General features: G+C 46.4%; 1 protein-coding gene across 1 annotated transcript in view; it reads right to left on the minus strand.

Moving 5' to 3' along the window:
• The window catches only part of LOC147702505 (guanine nucleotide-binding protein G(o) subunit alpha-like), a 1,070,398-nt gene that overhangs the window by 915,214 nt on the left and 137,836 nt on the right, over window positions 1-17,348 (minus strand). Inside the window, exon 2 of the mRNA XM_086931175.1 lies at window positions 10,613-10,704. Within this exon, the coding sequence (XP_086787301.1) occupies window positions 10,613-10,704 (92 nt within the window). The remainder of the gene's footprint in view (window positions 1-10,612; window positions 10,705-17,348) is intronic.

Raw genomic sequence — 17,348 nt, forward strand, 5'->3', positions numbered from 1 at the left:
CTTTCTCTCTCTCTCTGATGCGACCTCTGGGACCGGATTCCTCGGTGAAGTGCGCAGTTCCAAAGGAAAGCGCGCTGCACCTGGACTCTCAATCACGTGCTGGAAAGGCTAGACTGCTAACCTAGCATTCCACGCATTCCACAACCGGGACCATGTGAAGTCTCGGCTGGCGCTCCATTTTCTTGCTTTTAAACGAATTGAGTCTGCATTAAGTTCACTAAGAGGAGGGATCCTGACAAAGTGTCCGTACTGGATGAATTCAGGAGCCATGCTGCCAAGCGCAGGGAGGGCAGATTGGGATGAAACACTCGCCCCTCCTGTTTGGACAGAAGATCCGGGCGACACGGCAATCTCCTGTGTGGTATTATTGACAACTGGAGGAGATCTGGGAACCAACACTGGCGTTGCCATTCTGGGCAAATCAGTATCATTCTGGAGTGGGTCTTGTACAGCCGATTGATCACTGCTGGTATCAACGGTGTCGGTGGAAAGGCGTACAGCAAGTTTTGACACCAGTCTATCAAAAGGGCATTCCCTTGAGACCCTTTCTGGTAGAACCTGGACGCGAAGACGGGGCATTTTGCGTTTGCCGCGTCTGCGAACAGATCGATGTCTGGTGTTCCCCAATCCTGGAAAATGCTGTGCGCGACGTCTTCGTTGAGAACCCAGTCGTGCGCTTCGACGAAGTCTCTGCTGAGGTCGTCCGCCTGTGAGTTGAGACTCCCCGGTAGGTGAATTGCTGTTATGGACAGGTCTCGTGCAAATAACCAATTCCAGATGGTCTGGGCTTCTATGGACAGAGTCCTGGATCTGGTACCCCCCTGCTTGTTTAAGTAATACATTGTAGTTGTATTGTCTGTTTGCACCAGGAGGGACCGAGTCTGTAGCGATGGTGCCAGGGACTTGAGAGCAAGATGGACCGCTGGGAGTTAGAGTAGATTGATGTGATATCCTTTTTCGAAGTCTGACCATAGCCCTTGTACCTGAAGAGGGCCCATATGTGCCCCCCAGACTTGGAGAGAACCATCTGTTATCAGAGTCTGCGTTAGTGGGTCCTGATGAAAAGGAACTCCCTTCATCACATGCACCTTCTTCATCCACCACCGGATGGAATCTCTTGCAGACTGTCGGAGATGAGTTCGATCTTCCCAGCATCCCGTCCTCTGTTTCCACTGATCTTCCAGACACTGTTGTAGAGGACGCATCTGCAAACGTGCGTTTGGCACGATGAAAATGCACAACGCCATGGACCCCAGGAGAGAGGACACTTGCCGCACTGTCGGATGTGCAGACTGAAGTAGAAGCAAACACTTCGCCTTGATGGATGACCACCTCTCCTCCGAAGGACACACGTTTTCTTCTTCCGTGTCCAACTGAGCACCCAGGTAGTGGATCTTCTGGTTGGGGTTCATTATGGACTTCTTGTAGTTGACTTGCAGACCCAACTTGCACATGAGTTGGAGGCATATCGACAGATGTTCTTCTAGAAGCGATGGGGATGAACTCTTCAGAAGCCAGTCGTCTAAGTACGGATATATGAAAATCCGCCTCTTTCAAAGACAAGCCGCCACTACCGCCATGCATTTTGAAAATGTTCTGGGAGCTGATCTCAGGCCAAAAGGAAGCACTGCGTACTGATAATAACGAGCCGCTACTTGAAACCTGAGAAATTTGCGATGTTTTCTGGATACCGGAATATGAAAATAAGCGTCCTTCAGATCAATGGAGCACATCCAATCCCCCTGGTGTAATTGAGGGAAGATCTGGTGAAGAGCCAGCATTCGAAACCTTTCCTTTCGAATGAATTTGTTCAACCGTCTCAAATCCAGAATGGGTCTGAACTCTGTAACTGGACCTTTTTTCTTTACGAGAAAGAATCGAGAGTACAGGCCTTGACCTCTCTGCTGAAAAGGAACTGGTTCTATGGCCTTCTTCTTCAGAAGGACGTTCGCTTCCTGTTGTAAGCGCTTTATATTCCATTGTACCATCTTTAGAGGACGCATGACATGGGGTGGCTTCTTTAATCTCAAAAAGGTACCCGCTCTGAATGATACCCAGCACCCATCTGTCCTTTGTGATCTGTTTCCACTAGTCCAGATAACACACAATACTTCCTCCAACCGGAGTGGGACACGGTTGTAGAGGAAGCCTCCGTTCATTGTTTTTGAGGCTGCTTGGTAGTAGATGATTGCTGCCTATTTCCATTGCCTCTGCCTCGTCCAGGCCGTCGCTGTTGGAATTGCGACCTCTGTTGATTCTGGCCTTGATTTTGCAAAGACCAATTCGTCTGTTGGCTCCTTTGCTGAAAAGATCTCTTGTCATAGGGACGAAAATTACCCCGACGTTTAAATTCTTTCTTCTTTAGAGTGTCCAACTCCACTTTCATTTTAGACATCTCGTCATCTGCGTGAGATCCAAACAGAGTCGACCCATTAAACAGTAAATTTACCATTTTCCTCTGAGCCTCCGGCTTTAGCCCCGTAAGGCGAAGCCAAGCTGAACGTCTTGCGCAAACACCGTGTGAGCTGACGGGTCCGCCGCATCAGCAGCCGCGCTAATGCTCTGGTTAGCCACCAATCCTCCTTCTTCCACTTTTTCCAGGAAGTCTTTCTGATCCTCCTTAGGGAGTTTATCTGCAAAACGAGGCACTGAGTCCCAGAGCAGACGGTCATAGCGGCCCAATAAGGCTGCTGCACTGGCCACTCGCACAACCGACCCTGAGGTATTGCACATTCTTCGCCCTAAGGAATCCATACTCTTACTATCCTTTTCAGGTGGAGCAGAAGAGGTAGTTCCTGCAGAATGCACCTTTCTGACTGCCGCTACAATCATTGAGTCTGGTGGTGGGTCAGAACGCAAAAACATTGGATCTTCTTCTGGAGCCTTGTACTTCTTTGCAATCCTAGAAGGACCTGAACCCAACGTGGCCGGAGTTAGGAATGTTCTCATCGCTGGTTCTATCAACCCGGGCACTAACGGCAGAAAAGGCCTGCCAGTCGTCTTGTGATGCAGGGTTTCAAAGATGACTGACGTTGCTACTTGGGGAACTGCCATCTTGATGTTGAATTTACTCGCTCCACTACATAACACATCATTAAATGTGCTCAAATCATCCACGGGAGACACTCTGGAAGGAGGAGTAGATGATATAGTTGGAGAATAGTCTCCATATGAAGATCTTGAAGAAGACGAAGATGATGTAGAAGATGGAGTAGGGGTTCTACGTCTTCTCTGAGGAGTTGCCGATCGCTGCCTCCTACGCTCCCTTGAACGTGGTTTCTCTCTCACTAAGGATCTGGAGCGTGATCTTCTATGCAGCTCCGTCCGAGGGACCAGAGCTCTCTCCCCCATTATCGGACGCATCTTCCAAAGTCTTAGAATTTCCAGCCACCTCGGTGACAAGTTAACAGGCCGTTCTGTATGCTCAGGTGAAGCTTCAGGTGAAACCTGCACAATATTCAGCCCTGCTAAAGACTTGGAAGCTCTGGAAGCTGCACTGTGTTCAGAGACCAATGAACCAGAAGGAGTCTGTTGTCTGGGCACCAATTGTCTGTCATCTGACACCTGCCCTGAGGTTGAGCCCGAATGAGCCACCACAGAAGAGTCCTGGTGCACTATCCCTTGCCCCACTGCAGATCTGTTGTCTTGCTGATCATGCGGGGGAAGACTCCACTATAGGTTCGGGACTTATTTCTGACCTCGACAAAGACCTAATTGAGGTCCGAGAGGCTGGTCTTGATAGTCTCGACGCCGACCTGTGTTCTGGTGGAGACCTAGACACTCAATGCTTCGAGCCCGAAGCAAGCTTCGACGTCGACCTACGTCGCGATGGAGACCTTGACCTTCTCTTTTTAGGTCTCGACGTCGAATCCTTCAACGCCATTCTTCCTCTCGACGTCGACCTTTTCCTCGACGACGACGTAAGTCTCTCTCTCGACCTCGGTCTATCCTTCGACGTCGATCGATGACTCCCTTTCGACGTCGACACTTTACCCTTAGACGTCGACACACGATCCTTCGACGTCTGACATCTCTCTTCCCTCGACGTCGACCTCTCACGATCCTTCGACGTCGAACGTTGCACTCCCGATGTCGTCCTTACTGCAATCGACACCAATTGTCTCGACGTCGAAAAGGATTTCGACGGCGACTGTCGAGACGCTGAACCTTGCCTCACCGGCGAAGTCCTCGACGTCGACGGAGCCCTCTTCGACGCCGACACTGCTGACGGCGATCTGGATCTCAACGTCGAGTGCACCTTTTTTGACGGAGACGCTCCCTGGAGTCGATGTTTCTTAATTCTACCTTCTGAAGACGCTGATCTTCGACGTTTAGGCTGAGAAGATGGCTTAGCAGATGATAACAAGCCTTTGGAACTCTTCTCACCACGGTTTTCTCTCTCCAGAAGGCCCAGCAACCTCATTTTCTCCCTTTCTCTTAAAGTCCTATTTGAAAGGTTGAGGCAGTGATAACAATCTTCCACCTTATGAGAAGCTGGAAGACACACCACACAAACAGAGTGTGGGTCAGTTTTCGACATCTTCTTCCCACAGGAAGGGCATTCTGACTAAAAAACACCAACAGTTTAGTCAGAAAAGGATAACAAACCACCACCAAAGCTATATTTTGCCAAAAAATGACAAGAAAAAAAAACTTCTGACAGAAAATACTACAAATGAGCAGAGCTCAAGTTCCAGGTTCCTCACAGAACAAACCGGAAAAAGAACTGACCTAACTGTCACCTGTGGTGCATGATGGGAACAGAGTTCTCCTGGAGGCCTTAAAGGCAGTGTGCAGATTCTCTGGGGCCTTAAAGGCAAGGTGCCAGTCTGATTTTCTGTACACAGACATTTTTTCATATGCAGCCTTTTAGGCTAATAAATGTTTACAACAGGTTCTTTGATGAAAATAAAAGATTTTTCATGGTTATGAAATGCATTTTAGGCTCATGCCTGTTTATTGCATTTATATACAGCATATTTTCATGCTTCAGAACGTGTGTAAGGTTTGGTTTGATTAGCCTATGTATTAATGTTAGGCTACATATTATGGTTATTATACATGTATATGTGTATAATTAGTTAATACTATGTACTTTTGGTTATATTTACACATATATATGTATATTGTTCATGTGTTCCGGGTTCCCGCTCATGGGCGGAGATAATTCAGTGCTTATGACTATTAATGAGTATCCCCTGGAAGAGAACCATAGTTACTTCCAGCACACATTTCTTCCAGTAAACACATTTCCAGACTAGTCTGTTCTCTCCATGAGTACCGGGACACCCTATACAGCATAATACCAACATTTAGAACCAAGAAAGTGGGACATTTAAAAAATTAATCTGAGGATTTTATTTGGCTTGCATTGAATTGGAGGCAATTTTAGGTAAGATACAGCAAAAATGAAATCATGAGTCACCCTGCTGACACAGGTGTGCTATTTACAACAAGGGGTGGTGAGGGACAGAGTCTCTGAATTAAGCAGAAAGCTCTCACCCAGTCAAGAGATCAGGGCTAGATCCAACACCGTTTTTTAGCTCACTGCACCATCCCAGTTTCAGAACCTGGCTGTATGCAAATTAGTCTGTTCCTGTCCCAGTGCATGATGGGAACAGGGCAAACCAAACTACAAAAGCCAATTCTTACACTGGGAAGGAAACAAGCTCCCGGGGACCGGTTTCTGGCATTACAGCCGTCTTCGGCCCGGTTTGCTTGAATCCTGATGGTGCAATGAGCAAGGGTCTCACATCTGAGAATACCCTTCCACGCTTAGGGTGGACAAAAATATTTACAACAAGGGGTGGTGAGGGACAGAGTCTCTGAATTAAGCAGAAAGCTCTCACCCAGTCAAGAGATCAGGGCTAGATCCAACACCGCTTTTTAGCTCACTGCACCATCCCAGTTTCAGAACCTGGCTGTATGCAAATTAGTCTGTTCCTGTCCCAGTGCATGATGGGAACAGGGCAAACCAAACTACAAAAGCCAATTCTTACACTGGGAAGGAAACAAGCTCCCGGGGACTGGTTTCTGGCATTACAGCCGTCTTCGGCCCGGTTTGCTTGAATCCTGATGGTGCAATGAGCAAGGGTCTCACATCTGAGAATACCCTTCCACGCTTAGGGTGGACAAAAATATTTACAACAAGGGGTGGTGAGGGACAGAGTCTCTGAATTAAGCAGAAAGCTCTCACCCAGTCAAGAGATCAGGGCTAGATCCAACACCGTTTTTTAGCTCACTGCACCATCCCAGTTTCAGAACCTGGCTGTATGCAAATTAGTCTGTTCCTGTCCCAGTGCATGATGGGAACAGGGCAAACCAAACTACAAAAGCCAATTCTTACACTGGGAAGGAAACAAGCTCCCGGGGACCGGTTTCTTGCATTACAGCCGTCTTCGGCCCGGTTTGCTTGAATCCTGATGGTGCAATGAGCAAGGGTCTCACATCTGAGAATACCCTTCCACGCTTAGGGTGGACAAAAATATTTACAACAAGGGGTGGTGAGGGACAGAGTCTCTGAATTAAGCAGAAAGCTCTCACCCAGTCAAGAGATCAGGGCTAGATCCAACACCGTTTTTTAGCTCACTGCACCATCCCAGTTTCAGAACCTGGCTGTATGCAAATTAGTCTGTTCCTGTCCCAGTGCATGATGGGAACAGGGCAAACCAAACTACAAAAGCCAATTCTTACACTGGGAAGGAAACAAGCTCCCGGGGACCGGTTTCTGGCATTAGAGCCGTCTTCGGCCCGGTTTGCTTGAATCCTGATGGTGCAATGAGCAAGGGTCTCACATCTGAGAATACCCTTCCACGCTTAGGGTGGACAAAAATGTTTACAACAAGGGGTGGTGAGGGACAGAGTCTCTGAATTAAGCAGAAAGCTCTCACCCAGTCAAGAGGGCTAGATCCAACACCGTTTTTTAGCTCACTGCACCATCCCAGTTTCAGAACCTGGCTGTATGCAAATTAGTCTGTTCCTGTCCCAGTGCATGATGGGAACAGGGCAAACCAAACTACAAAAGCCAATTCTTACACTGGGAAGGAAACAAGCTCCCGGGGACCGGTTTCTGGCATTACAGCCGTCTTCGGCCCGGTTTGCTTGAATCCTGATGGTGCAATGAGCAAGGGTCTCACATCTGAGAATACCCTTCCACGCTTAGGGTGGACAAAAATATTTACAACAAGGGGTGGTGAGGGACAGAGTCTCTGAATAAGCAGAAAGCTCTCACCCAGTCAAGAGATCAGGGCTAGATCCAACACCGTTTTTTAGCTCACTGCACCATCCCAGTTTCAGAACCTGGCTGTATGCAAATTAGTCTGTTCCTGTCCCAGTGCATGATGGGAACAGGGTAAACCAAACTACAAAAGCCAATTCTTACACTGGGAAGGAAACAAGCTCCCGGGGACCGGTTTCTGGCATTACAGCCGTCTTCGGCCCGGTTTGCTTGAATCCCGATGGTGCAATGAGCAAGGGTCTCACATCTGAGAATACCCTTCCACGCTTAGGGTGGACAAAAATATTTACAACAAGGGGTGGTGAGGGACAGAGTCTCTGAATTAAGCAGAAAGCTCTCACCCAGTCAAGAGATCAGGGCTAGATCCAACACTGTTTTTTAGCTCACTGCACCATCCCAGTTTCAGAACCTGGCTGTATGCAAATTAGTCTGTTCCTGTCCCAGTGCATGATGGGAACAGGGCAAACCAAACTACAAAAGCCAATTCTTACACTGGGAAGGAAACAAGCTCCCGGGGACCGGTTTCTGGCATTACAGCCGTCTTCGGCCCGGTTTGCTTGAATCCTGATGGTGCAATGAGCAAGGGTCTCACATCTGAGAATACCCTTCCACGCTTAGGGTGGACAAAAATATTTACAACAAGGGGTGGTGAGGGACAGAGTCTCTGAATTAAGCAGAAAGCTCTCACCCAGTCAAGAGATCAGGGCTAGATCCAACACCGTTTTTTAGCTCACTGCACCATCCCAGTTTCAGAACCTGGCTGTATTCAAATTAGTCTGTTCCTGTCCCAGTGCATGATGGGAACAGGGCAAACCAAACTACAAAAGCCAATTCTTACACTGGGAAGGAAACAAGCTCCCGGGGACCGGTTTCTGGCATTACAGCCGTCTTCGGCCCGGTTTGCTTGAATCCTGATGGTGCAATGAGCAAGGGTCTCACATCTGAGAATACCCTTCCACGCTTGGGGTGGACAAAAATATTTACAACAAGGGGTGGTGAGGGACAGAGTCTCTGAATTAAGCAGAAAGCTCTCACCCAGTCAAGAGATCAGGGCTGAGCTGGGATGGGGCAGTGAGATAAATAACGGTGATGGATCAAGCCCTGATCTTTGGACTGGGTAAGAGTGGTCTGCTCAATTCAGACACTCTGTTCATCACCACCCCCTTTTCTGAATCGATTTTGGCCACTATAGGTGTGGCAGGGTATACTCAGACATGAGTCCCTTTCTCACTGCTCCATCAGGATTCAAGCAAGCCGGGCCGAAGACGGCTGAAATGCCAGAAACCGGTCCCCGGTAGCTTGTTTCCTTTCTGGTGAAGAATTGGCTTGGTAGTTTAGTCTGCCCTGTTCCCATGATGCACTGGGCCAGGGACAGACTGATTTGCATATAGCCAGGTTCTGAGCTGGGATGGGGCAGTGAGATAAATAACGGTGATGGATCAAGCCCTGATCTTTGGACTGGGTAAGAGTGGTCTGCTCAATTCAGACACTCTGTTCATCACCACCCCCTTTTCTGAATCGATTTTGGCCACTATAGGTGTGGCAGGGTATACTCAGACATGAGTCCCTTTCTCACTGCTCCATCAGGATTCAAGCAAGCCGGGCCGAAGACGGCTGAAATGCCAGAAACCGGTCCCCGGTAGCTTGTTTCCTTTCTGGTGAAGAATTGGCTTGGTAGTTTAGTCTGCCCTGTTTCCATGATGCACTGGGCCAGGGACAGACTGATTTGCATATAGCCAGGTTCTGAGCTGGGATGGGGCAGTGAGATAAATAACGGTGATGGATCAAGCCCTGATCTTTGGACTGGGTAAGAGTGGTCTGCTCAATTCAGACACTCTGTTCACCACCCCCTTTTCTGAATCGATTTTGGCCACTATAGGTGTGGCAGGGTATACTCAGACATGAGTCCCTTTCTCACTGCTCCATCAGGATTCAAGCAAGCCGGGCCGAAGACGGCTGAAATGCCACAAACCGGTCCCCGGTATCTTGTTTCCTTTCTGGTGAAGAATTGGCTTGGTAGTTTAGTCTGCCCTGTTCCCATGATGCACTGGGCCAGGGACAGACTGATTTGCATATAGCCAGGTTCTGAGCTGGGGTGGGGCAGTGAGATAAATAACGGTGATGGATCAAGCCCTGATCTTTGGACTGGGTAAGAGTGGTCTGCTCAATTCAGACACTCTGTTCATCACCACCCCCTTTTCTGAATCGATTTTGGCCACTATAGGTGTGGCAGGGTATACTCAGACATGAGTCCCTTTCTCACTGCTCCATCAGGATTCAAGCAAGCCGGGCCGAAGACGGCTGAAATGCCAGAAACCGGTCCCCGGTAGCTTGTTTCCTTTCTGGTGAAGAATTGGCTTGGTAGTTTAGTCTGCCCTGTTCCCATGATGCACTGGGCCAGGGACAGACTGATTTGCATATAGCCAGGTTCTAAGCTGGGATGGGGCAGTGAGATAAATAACGGTGATGGATCAAGCCCTGATCTTTGGACTGGGTAAGAGTGGTCTGCTCAATTCAGACACTCTGTTCATCACCACCCCCTTTTCTGAATCGATTTTGGCCACTATAGGTGTGGCAGGGTATACTCAGACATGAGTCCCTTTCTCACTGCTCCATCAGGATTCAAGCAAGCCGGGCCGAAGACGGCTGAAATGCCAGAAACCGGTCCCCGGTAGCTTGTTTCCTTTCTGGTGAAGAATTGGCTTGGTAGTTTAGTCTGCCCTGTTCCCATGATGCACTGGGCCAGGGACAGACTGATTTGCATATAGCCAGGTTCTAAGCTGGGATGGGGCAGTGAGATAAATAACGGTGATGGATCAAGCCCTGATCTTTGGACTGGGTAAGAGTGGTCTGCTCAATTCAGACACTCTGTTCATCACCACCCCCTTTTCTGAATCGAGACAGGTGTGCTGACACTTATAACATGGGTAGAAATGGAAGTGCATGCAAATATTCTTCAAGCGCAGAAATAATTTGGTCATGGGGCCTATTACTGTAAGCGGGAGAACAAAAAGTTTGAGAGGGTTCTCTAAAAAAGGCATGGGCAAAGAAGTGTAACCAGGAATATTTTATTAGAGGTGCTGCATTAGTAATGCGAAACACCCTGCGTATAGGATGGTAATACCTTCATGAGCTTCATCACAATTATTTTCAGGGAGAAAAATGGAAGTACTGCCAAGGACGGCCTTACATCCCCCTACCCTCTAAAAAAAAGTAACATAGTGGGGAGCCGCTGCGAATGGCCAATAGGTATGGGGAGCTGCGGGTCAAAAAAGTTTGGAAATCACTGCACTACAGAGATGCCCCCTGCAGAGTGTCGTTCCTTCGATAAAGTTGCCCACCTGCACAGGTTGATGATGCAAAGATCATGAATACCTTGAATCTATGCAGCTCTTCCTGGGTAAAGCCCTCGCTGTGGATAATCTTCATCTGTTTCACAATTGTGCTCTTCCCACTCTCCGCAGCGCCTGCACGAGTGAAAGAAATATTTATAATTGACATCCTGGATCATCTCGGTATATTACTGTCCCTTGTTGTCCTACCCCAGTTTAGTTATAAAGCCAAAGGTAAATCTGCAACAAGATGATATATATATATGAGCTATGAAGTTGCAATTCCTCTCGGTCAAAGCAGACAGTCAAAATTATCCTAAAGTGGAATGAATCACTATACACATACGGTAAGATTGCATCACATCTTTATGGAAAGTGATGTTAAAAAATAACTCTGTTTTGTGAATTGCATATGTTTTTTAAAGATTTGGCCAACTCGCCTTTGAGAAAGCAGTACATTTGTTGCAATGGGAAAGGCAATTACGTAAATGCAGGTACACTAAAAACAGAGAATATAAGATGGTGCACACTGCCTCCTTGCGCTTCACCGGTTCTAAAACATCAGGACTGGACACTGAACAAAGACATCTGCTCGATCAAGGGATAGACCTACTCTTCATATTTTTATAAGGGCATGCCTGAATCTAAAGTGTAGAGTGTGAGGGAATCGGATCTCAATTTGAGGAACTGGGTTTGAAATGGTGTTCAAACCCATACGACTGATTCTGCTGTGACATTTTATGTATAGAACGCTGCAACTACTTTACACCTGGTGTGAAACAAGAACATTTAATAATATGTTGGTTAAAAAAATGATGCAGAGAGGCATGGTATCTGGTATCCTGCATATTTAGTGAAATATGGGAGTTGCTTTCCTTTTTTCGATTCCTTTCACGTGATACAGAGATTAAACATTAACATTAATTAACCAATATGCAAATACTTGATGAGAATTCGTTTTTAGACTAAAGCCTACCAAGCAGAGCAGCTATCTGGTTTGCTAACGACTTCTTGGGGACATTAAGAATGCTTCCTTGGGAATGCATTCCACCCGTTGCTTACCATTGGCTTTTTGGTTTGTAATTCATATTTTCTTTCTTATTTTCTGGCTTTATTTGTTTGAGGCTGTCCAGCTTGAGTTCTTCCCTTCCCTTGCTCAAACCTTATTTAAAGTATACTTCCGAGTTCTCCCATTCTGTAAATAGGCCTTTAAATCTCGGTCTTATTTTGTCACATTTTGCCTTGCGTTCCAAAACAGAGGTCAAATGCCAGGCTATGTCATCAGAGGGAGCTTGGTGTTTACTTTTCTTTCTCTGACTTCAAAGTGCAAGGATTTATGTGACCATCGTGCTGGTTACTGTGGGTAATTCTGAAGTGTGGTGGAAACAAATATTTTAATACCATCAAAAAACAAAATCAATACACTAGGTAATGACATTTCCACACATTATAGGTTGTGCGCTGTATACTTTTATCCATAAAAGAGTTTTTCTGTGCAAATGAAATGGTAATTTCAATTGAAGAAGCGTTGTCTGTAATTGCAGTGTGCTACCACACCATGCATACTCCACTTTACCCCCAATCCACTCTACACCACTCCACACTACGCCATTCCACTCAGTCACTGCACTCTACTCTGCACCATTCCACTCTACGCCAATTCATTCTACTCTGAAAGTCTACTCTGCACCACTCCACCATACGCCACTGCAATCTAAGCTGCACACTTCACTCAGTGCCTCTCTACCCTGTACCACTCTACGCCACTGCACTCTACTCTAACCACTGCACTCTATGCCAATGCACTCTACACCACTTTACTCAAAAACAATGCACTCTATGCCACTACACTCTATGCTAATCTACTCCGCAACACTGTACTCTATGCCACTTTACTAATCACCACTACACCAGACAGTCCACTCTGCAGCACTGCATTCTGTCATTAAACTCTATGCCACTCTACGCCACTGAAGTCTACTCTGCACCACTCTTCTCTACATCACAATGCCAATGCACTCTACACAACTGCAATCCAATCTGCACTATTCCACTCCACTGCACTCTACACCTATCCGCTCTAAGCCACTCTAAACTACTCTGCACCACTAAACCCTACTCTTTGTCACTGCACTCTACACCTCTCACTCTACACTGAAACAAGCTACTCTATGCCACTGCACTCTATGCACTCTTTTCTAATCCAGTGCACAATACGACCACTGTACTCCACTGCGCTCTACGTCATTTTACTCTGCACCACTCTACTCTGCACCACTCTAATCTCTGGTGCACGACTGTAGTCTACACCACTTCACTCTACACCTTTGTACTCTACGTGAACGTGCTCTACTTTACTATGCATCACTGCACTCTTCACCACTGCACTGTACATCACAATACTGTCTGCAACACTATTCTACGCTACCGCATTGTATGACACTGCACTTTAACGCCACTCTATTCTATTTTACACCACTGTACTCTATGCCACTACACTCTACACCGCTGTACTTCACGCGAAAACTAGCCAGGGGAGCCACTCACCAAGTACTACAATGCATTTAAAGTTGAATGCTTTGTTGGAGTCAGTAAAAGTAATCAGACTTAAACACATGATGTTGATGATTTGTAAGTGACATGCCTAAAGCTGGAATCGTAGTGCTTAATTAATGTCATGTTGAGGGAGATAACCTCCATATTTCACTGGATCCCCACTCTCCAACACTCCAAAAGTAAGCTGAAGGCGCCTGATTAATTGTTAGACTCATTGATAGTTTAGTTTGTTTCAGAATGCATTTTTTACCAATGCAAGTTAGCAGGAAAGTAAAGTTTCCTGTCTTTCAAAACACAAAAGTGTTATTAAGTATTGACGTGTACTTGAACCATAGGTACTTTCAGTACACACATTTCCAGAAAGAACTCTTCTCTCCATGAGCACAGGGACACCATATACAGCATAATACTAACATTTGGAAGCGATAAAGAGGGACATTTAGAAAAAGAAAATCTGAGGAATTTATGTGGCTTGCATTGAATCGGAGGCAATTTTAGGGAAGAGACAGCTAAAATGTAGCTGTATTTGGTTTAAAAAATCATGAGTCACCCTGCGGAGACAGGTGTGTTAATACGTATGACATGAGTAAAAATGGAAGTGCATGCAAATATTCTTCAAGCGCAGAAACAATTTGGAAATGGGACCTAAATGCATAGTGATGCTATCTAGTATTGTAAGCAAGCTAAAAAAGAGAAAAAGGTTGGGCAAAGGAGTGTAAATAGGAATATTTTATTAGGGACACTGCCTTAGTAATACGAAACACCCTGCGCATATCATTGTAATACCTTCATCAGCTTTATCTCAATCATTTTCAGGGAGAAAAGTTAAAGTACTTCCAAGGCCAGCCTTACTTCCACCCACCCTCTATAAAAAAACTAACATAGTGGGGAGCTGCGGTCAATGGCCAATAGGTCAAGGGAGCCACGGGTCCGAAAAGTTTGGGAACCACTGCTCTACTCTGTAAGAGTGCACTCTCCACCAATGAAGTCTACGCCCCTCTACAACATTGAGCTCTAAGTCACTGCACTCTATTCTACGCCACTGCTCTATAGGACTCTACTTTGCAACACTCTACGCCACTGCACCCTGCAAGACTGCAGTCTCTGCCACAGAACTTCACACTACTCTGCACCACTGCACTCTACTCTGCACCACTCATCTCTACACAAATGTACTCTATGCCATTACACCCTACTCTGCACCACTGCACTCTGCACCACTTCACTCTATTCTGAAACTATCTTCTCTACGCCACTGCAATCTATGCCACTTTAATGCACCCTGCGCCACTCTACACTGTGCCACTCCACGCCACTCTATGCCACCCTACTCTATGTTACAACACTGTACTATAATGCACTCTACACCACTTTACTTAAAACTAATGCACTCTAAGCCACTGCACTCTATGCCAATCTACTCTTCACCACTGTACTTTACGCCACTTCACTGTAGGCCACTCTATTCTACTCTAGAACACTCCAATGTATGATGCTCCACTCCCTCAAACTCTACTTTGACACTCCACTCGACACCACTCTATGCTAGTCTACGACACTATTCCACGATGCTCTACACAACTCCCTCCGCGCCATCCATGTCACTTTACTCAACTTGTTTCTACGACACACTATTTCACTCTGTTGTGCTCCACTACTCCACTCTATGCCACTCCAATTTAAGCCACGCTACTATACTACAAGCCACTCTATGCCATTCCACTCTACAACACTACAACAATCTACTCTGCTCTACCCCACTCTACAACACCCTGACATTTCACTCTATTCCACTTTGTTGCTTAACACCACTCAACTCTATGCCCTTCCACTCTACCCCGTCCTTGACACTCTCCTCAAGACCACTCCACTCTACGCCACTCCATTAAACTCCACTTAACTCCACAACTTTACTCTACACCATGACTCTCTACGCCACTCCATACCACTCCACCCTACTCCACGACACTACTTTACAACACTCCACTCCACCCTCCCTTACAACACTAACATTTAGTCATGCTGAAAAGCTGCCAAGCTGGTGCACAGTATGACTAAAATATATTGGCAAAGCCAATCACTCTTGCTTAGACGAGACCCATTGGCTTTGCCAATGCTTGTTGTACGTTGCTACCAGAATTCAGAAGAGCCCAAACAAAGGACATTCAGTTACCTCTGACATTTTGCTTCCGGTATTTGCTTGCGATGTGTTGTAAAAGTTGTTACTTAGTACTAAAATAGCACTGGAGGCCGTGGGTCATGAGTAGTCTAAATTTGTAGTGCAGATTTTTCTCTGGAAAGCAGATTTCTTGATTCCCTACATATTTCTTAGTTTCTCTCACATTTATTTTAGGCAGAGCATTTTTCTAATTTTCATCGAAATTTTGGAATGTTGGAAATTACCCACAGATTTCTATTTGTGTCTGGAATTCTAGGCAGAAAGAAAAAGCAATAAATGGCATAGTGGGAGCTATTAACCCTTTCGATGCTGATGACGAGCTCAGCTCGTCATCACCCACGGGTGTCGTGTGCTGATGACGAGCTGAGCTCGTCATGACAATAGCAAAATGGTAATTTGCAGCACAGCGCAAAAATCACCGCAGCAGCGATGCGGTTAACAGGAAGGGGGTAGATTATTCGGGACCTCTTCTTCAGTCCTTGATTGCACAGCAAAGTGGGTCTCTTCAAAAGCCAGCATATTGCAAAAGATTTATATAAAAAGCAAGCAAGTTCCAAAACATTTACATTTAGTTTAGGGAAGATGAGGAAAGATGAGTGAGGGCGCAAATAGCATGATATTGAAACATTTAGGCTGTGCAGAGACCCAATTTCAGTCCATTCTTTTCCATCCTACTGTCGTTTTGCAGCTCTGTAATTCTCCAGTCAACCTCTCTTTCTTTCAACCCTCCATTTTCTCTTGCATCCTTCCAGGGCACAAGTCCTAAAAAAATAAGTGGGGCAACTAACACGGTTAGGCAAGTGAAATCATGACGTGTGCCATTACAGCGACACATGACCTTATTGGAAGTGACATCACAAGAGAAAGGACATCAGATATTAAGACCTCACACATATGTTTACCAGGTATATCAGGAGTACATTTAAGCGCATTATGAGATTTAACAAATTATTTGGCATTGGGGTTGTGCCAAAAAAGTGGCGCAATCCAGACTCAAAATCTGGGCCTCAAGTAATACATTGCATGCATCTATTCTATACAGGCACTGAACAAGGCCAACGCTGCCTCTCTTAACCCCTTCGGCGCTCATGACGGAGCGGTTCCGTCATGAGCGCCGGTTGGGCTGTGCGCATGACGGAACAGCTCCGTCACGGCCCGCCTGCTCGATAGAATCTTCAGCACAGCACGAAATTCGCACCGCGCTGAAGGGGTTAAGTACCTGTGAAGAGATAACAAGCTGTGTGCCTTTGTTTACCCTCCGTGGCATTTACATTTAAGTGTGAGATTCCAGGCCACCTCCAGTCAGGATATTCAAACAAAAGGAGGCCTGATGGCCCCTTAATATTGGCCCAGCTGGAGTGAAAAAATCCCCCTCGCTGCCTGAGCGTTGCTGCTGGGAATCGACTGCAGACAAGGTGCAGGTGCTGCTGAACATGTCCTGGTGTCTGAAAATGACACCGGGACAAGTTCAACATATTTCTGTGGAGCCCAACTTGTCAGGGGGGACGGCGTCTACCCTGTGAAAAGAGATGGTGAACGCTGTGTGCCTGTGTGTACCCCCAACTTGTGCCCTGCATCCAGTGGTTGAAGAGGGTGGCATTGCCAAGGCACGGCATGTACTTCTTTCATTTTAAAGACTCCGTTCCCCTACTTTTGTTTTTTGTAAGGAGTCCCAGGACGGCAGAAATCGCCAGGGCCTATAGATGAGGCTCAGTCTTCGTGTCCGTTCGGGGACGGGTGGGTGGGCAGAGAAGAAAAAGCACTCTATCTTTTCCTTCTTGCCAAGACAAGGACAGTGTCCACTTCTCCTCTGCCTGGCAGCTGCCCAGTTTCTTCCTCTTATTCCTTCTCTTTCTGTCTAGCTCCTCCTCACTTACTGAAAACAGTGACTTCAAGAAACGGTTCTCACCCTCTTTCCTCCTTTCGTTTATTTGTTCCAATGTGAAATGGATTTTAAAAAAGATATACTTTTTCTGGAAATGTCTTTTTCTGACATTTTTCTTTGACAAAGTGCAGCCTCTGGAATAAAAGGTTCGAAATATTA

This window comes from Lissotriton vulgaris, chromosome 7, assembly GCF_964263255.1.
Source record: "Lissotriton vulgaris chromosome 7, aLisVul1.2, whole genome shotgun sequence".
Classification (NCBI taxonomy): Eukaryota; Metazoa; Chordata; class Amphibia; order Caudata; family Salamandridae; genus Lissotriton; species Lissotriton vulgaris.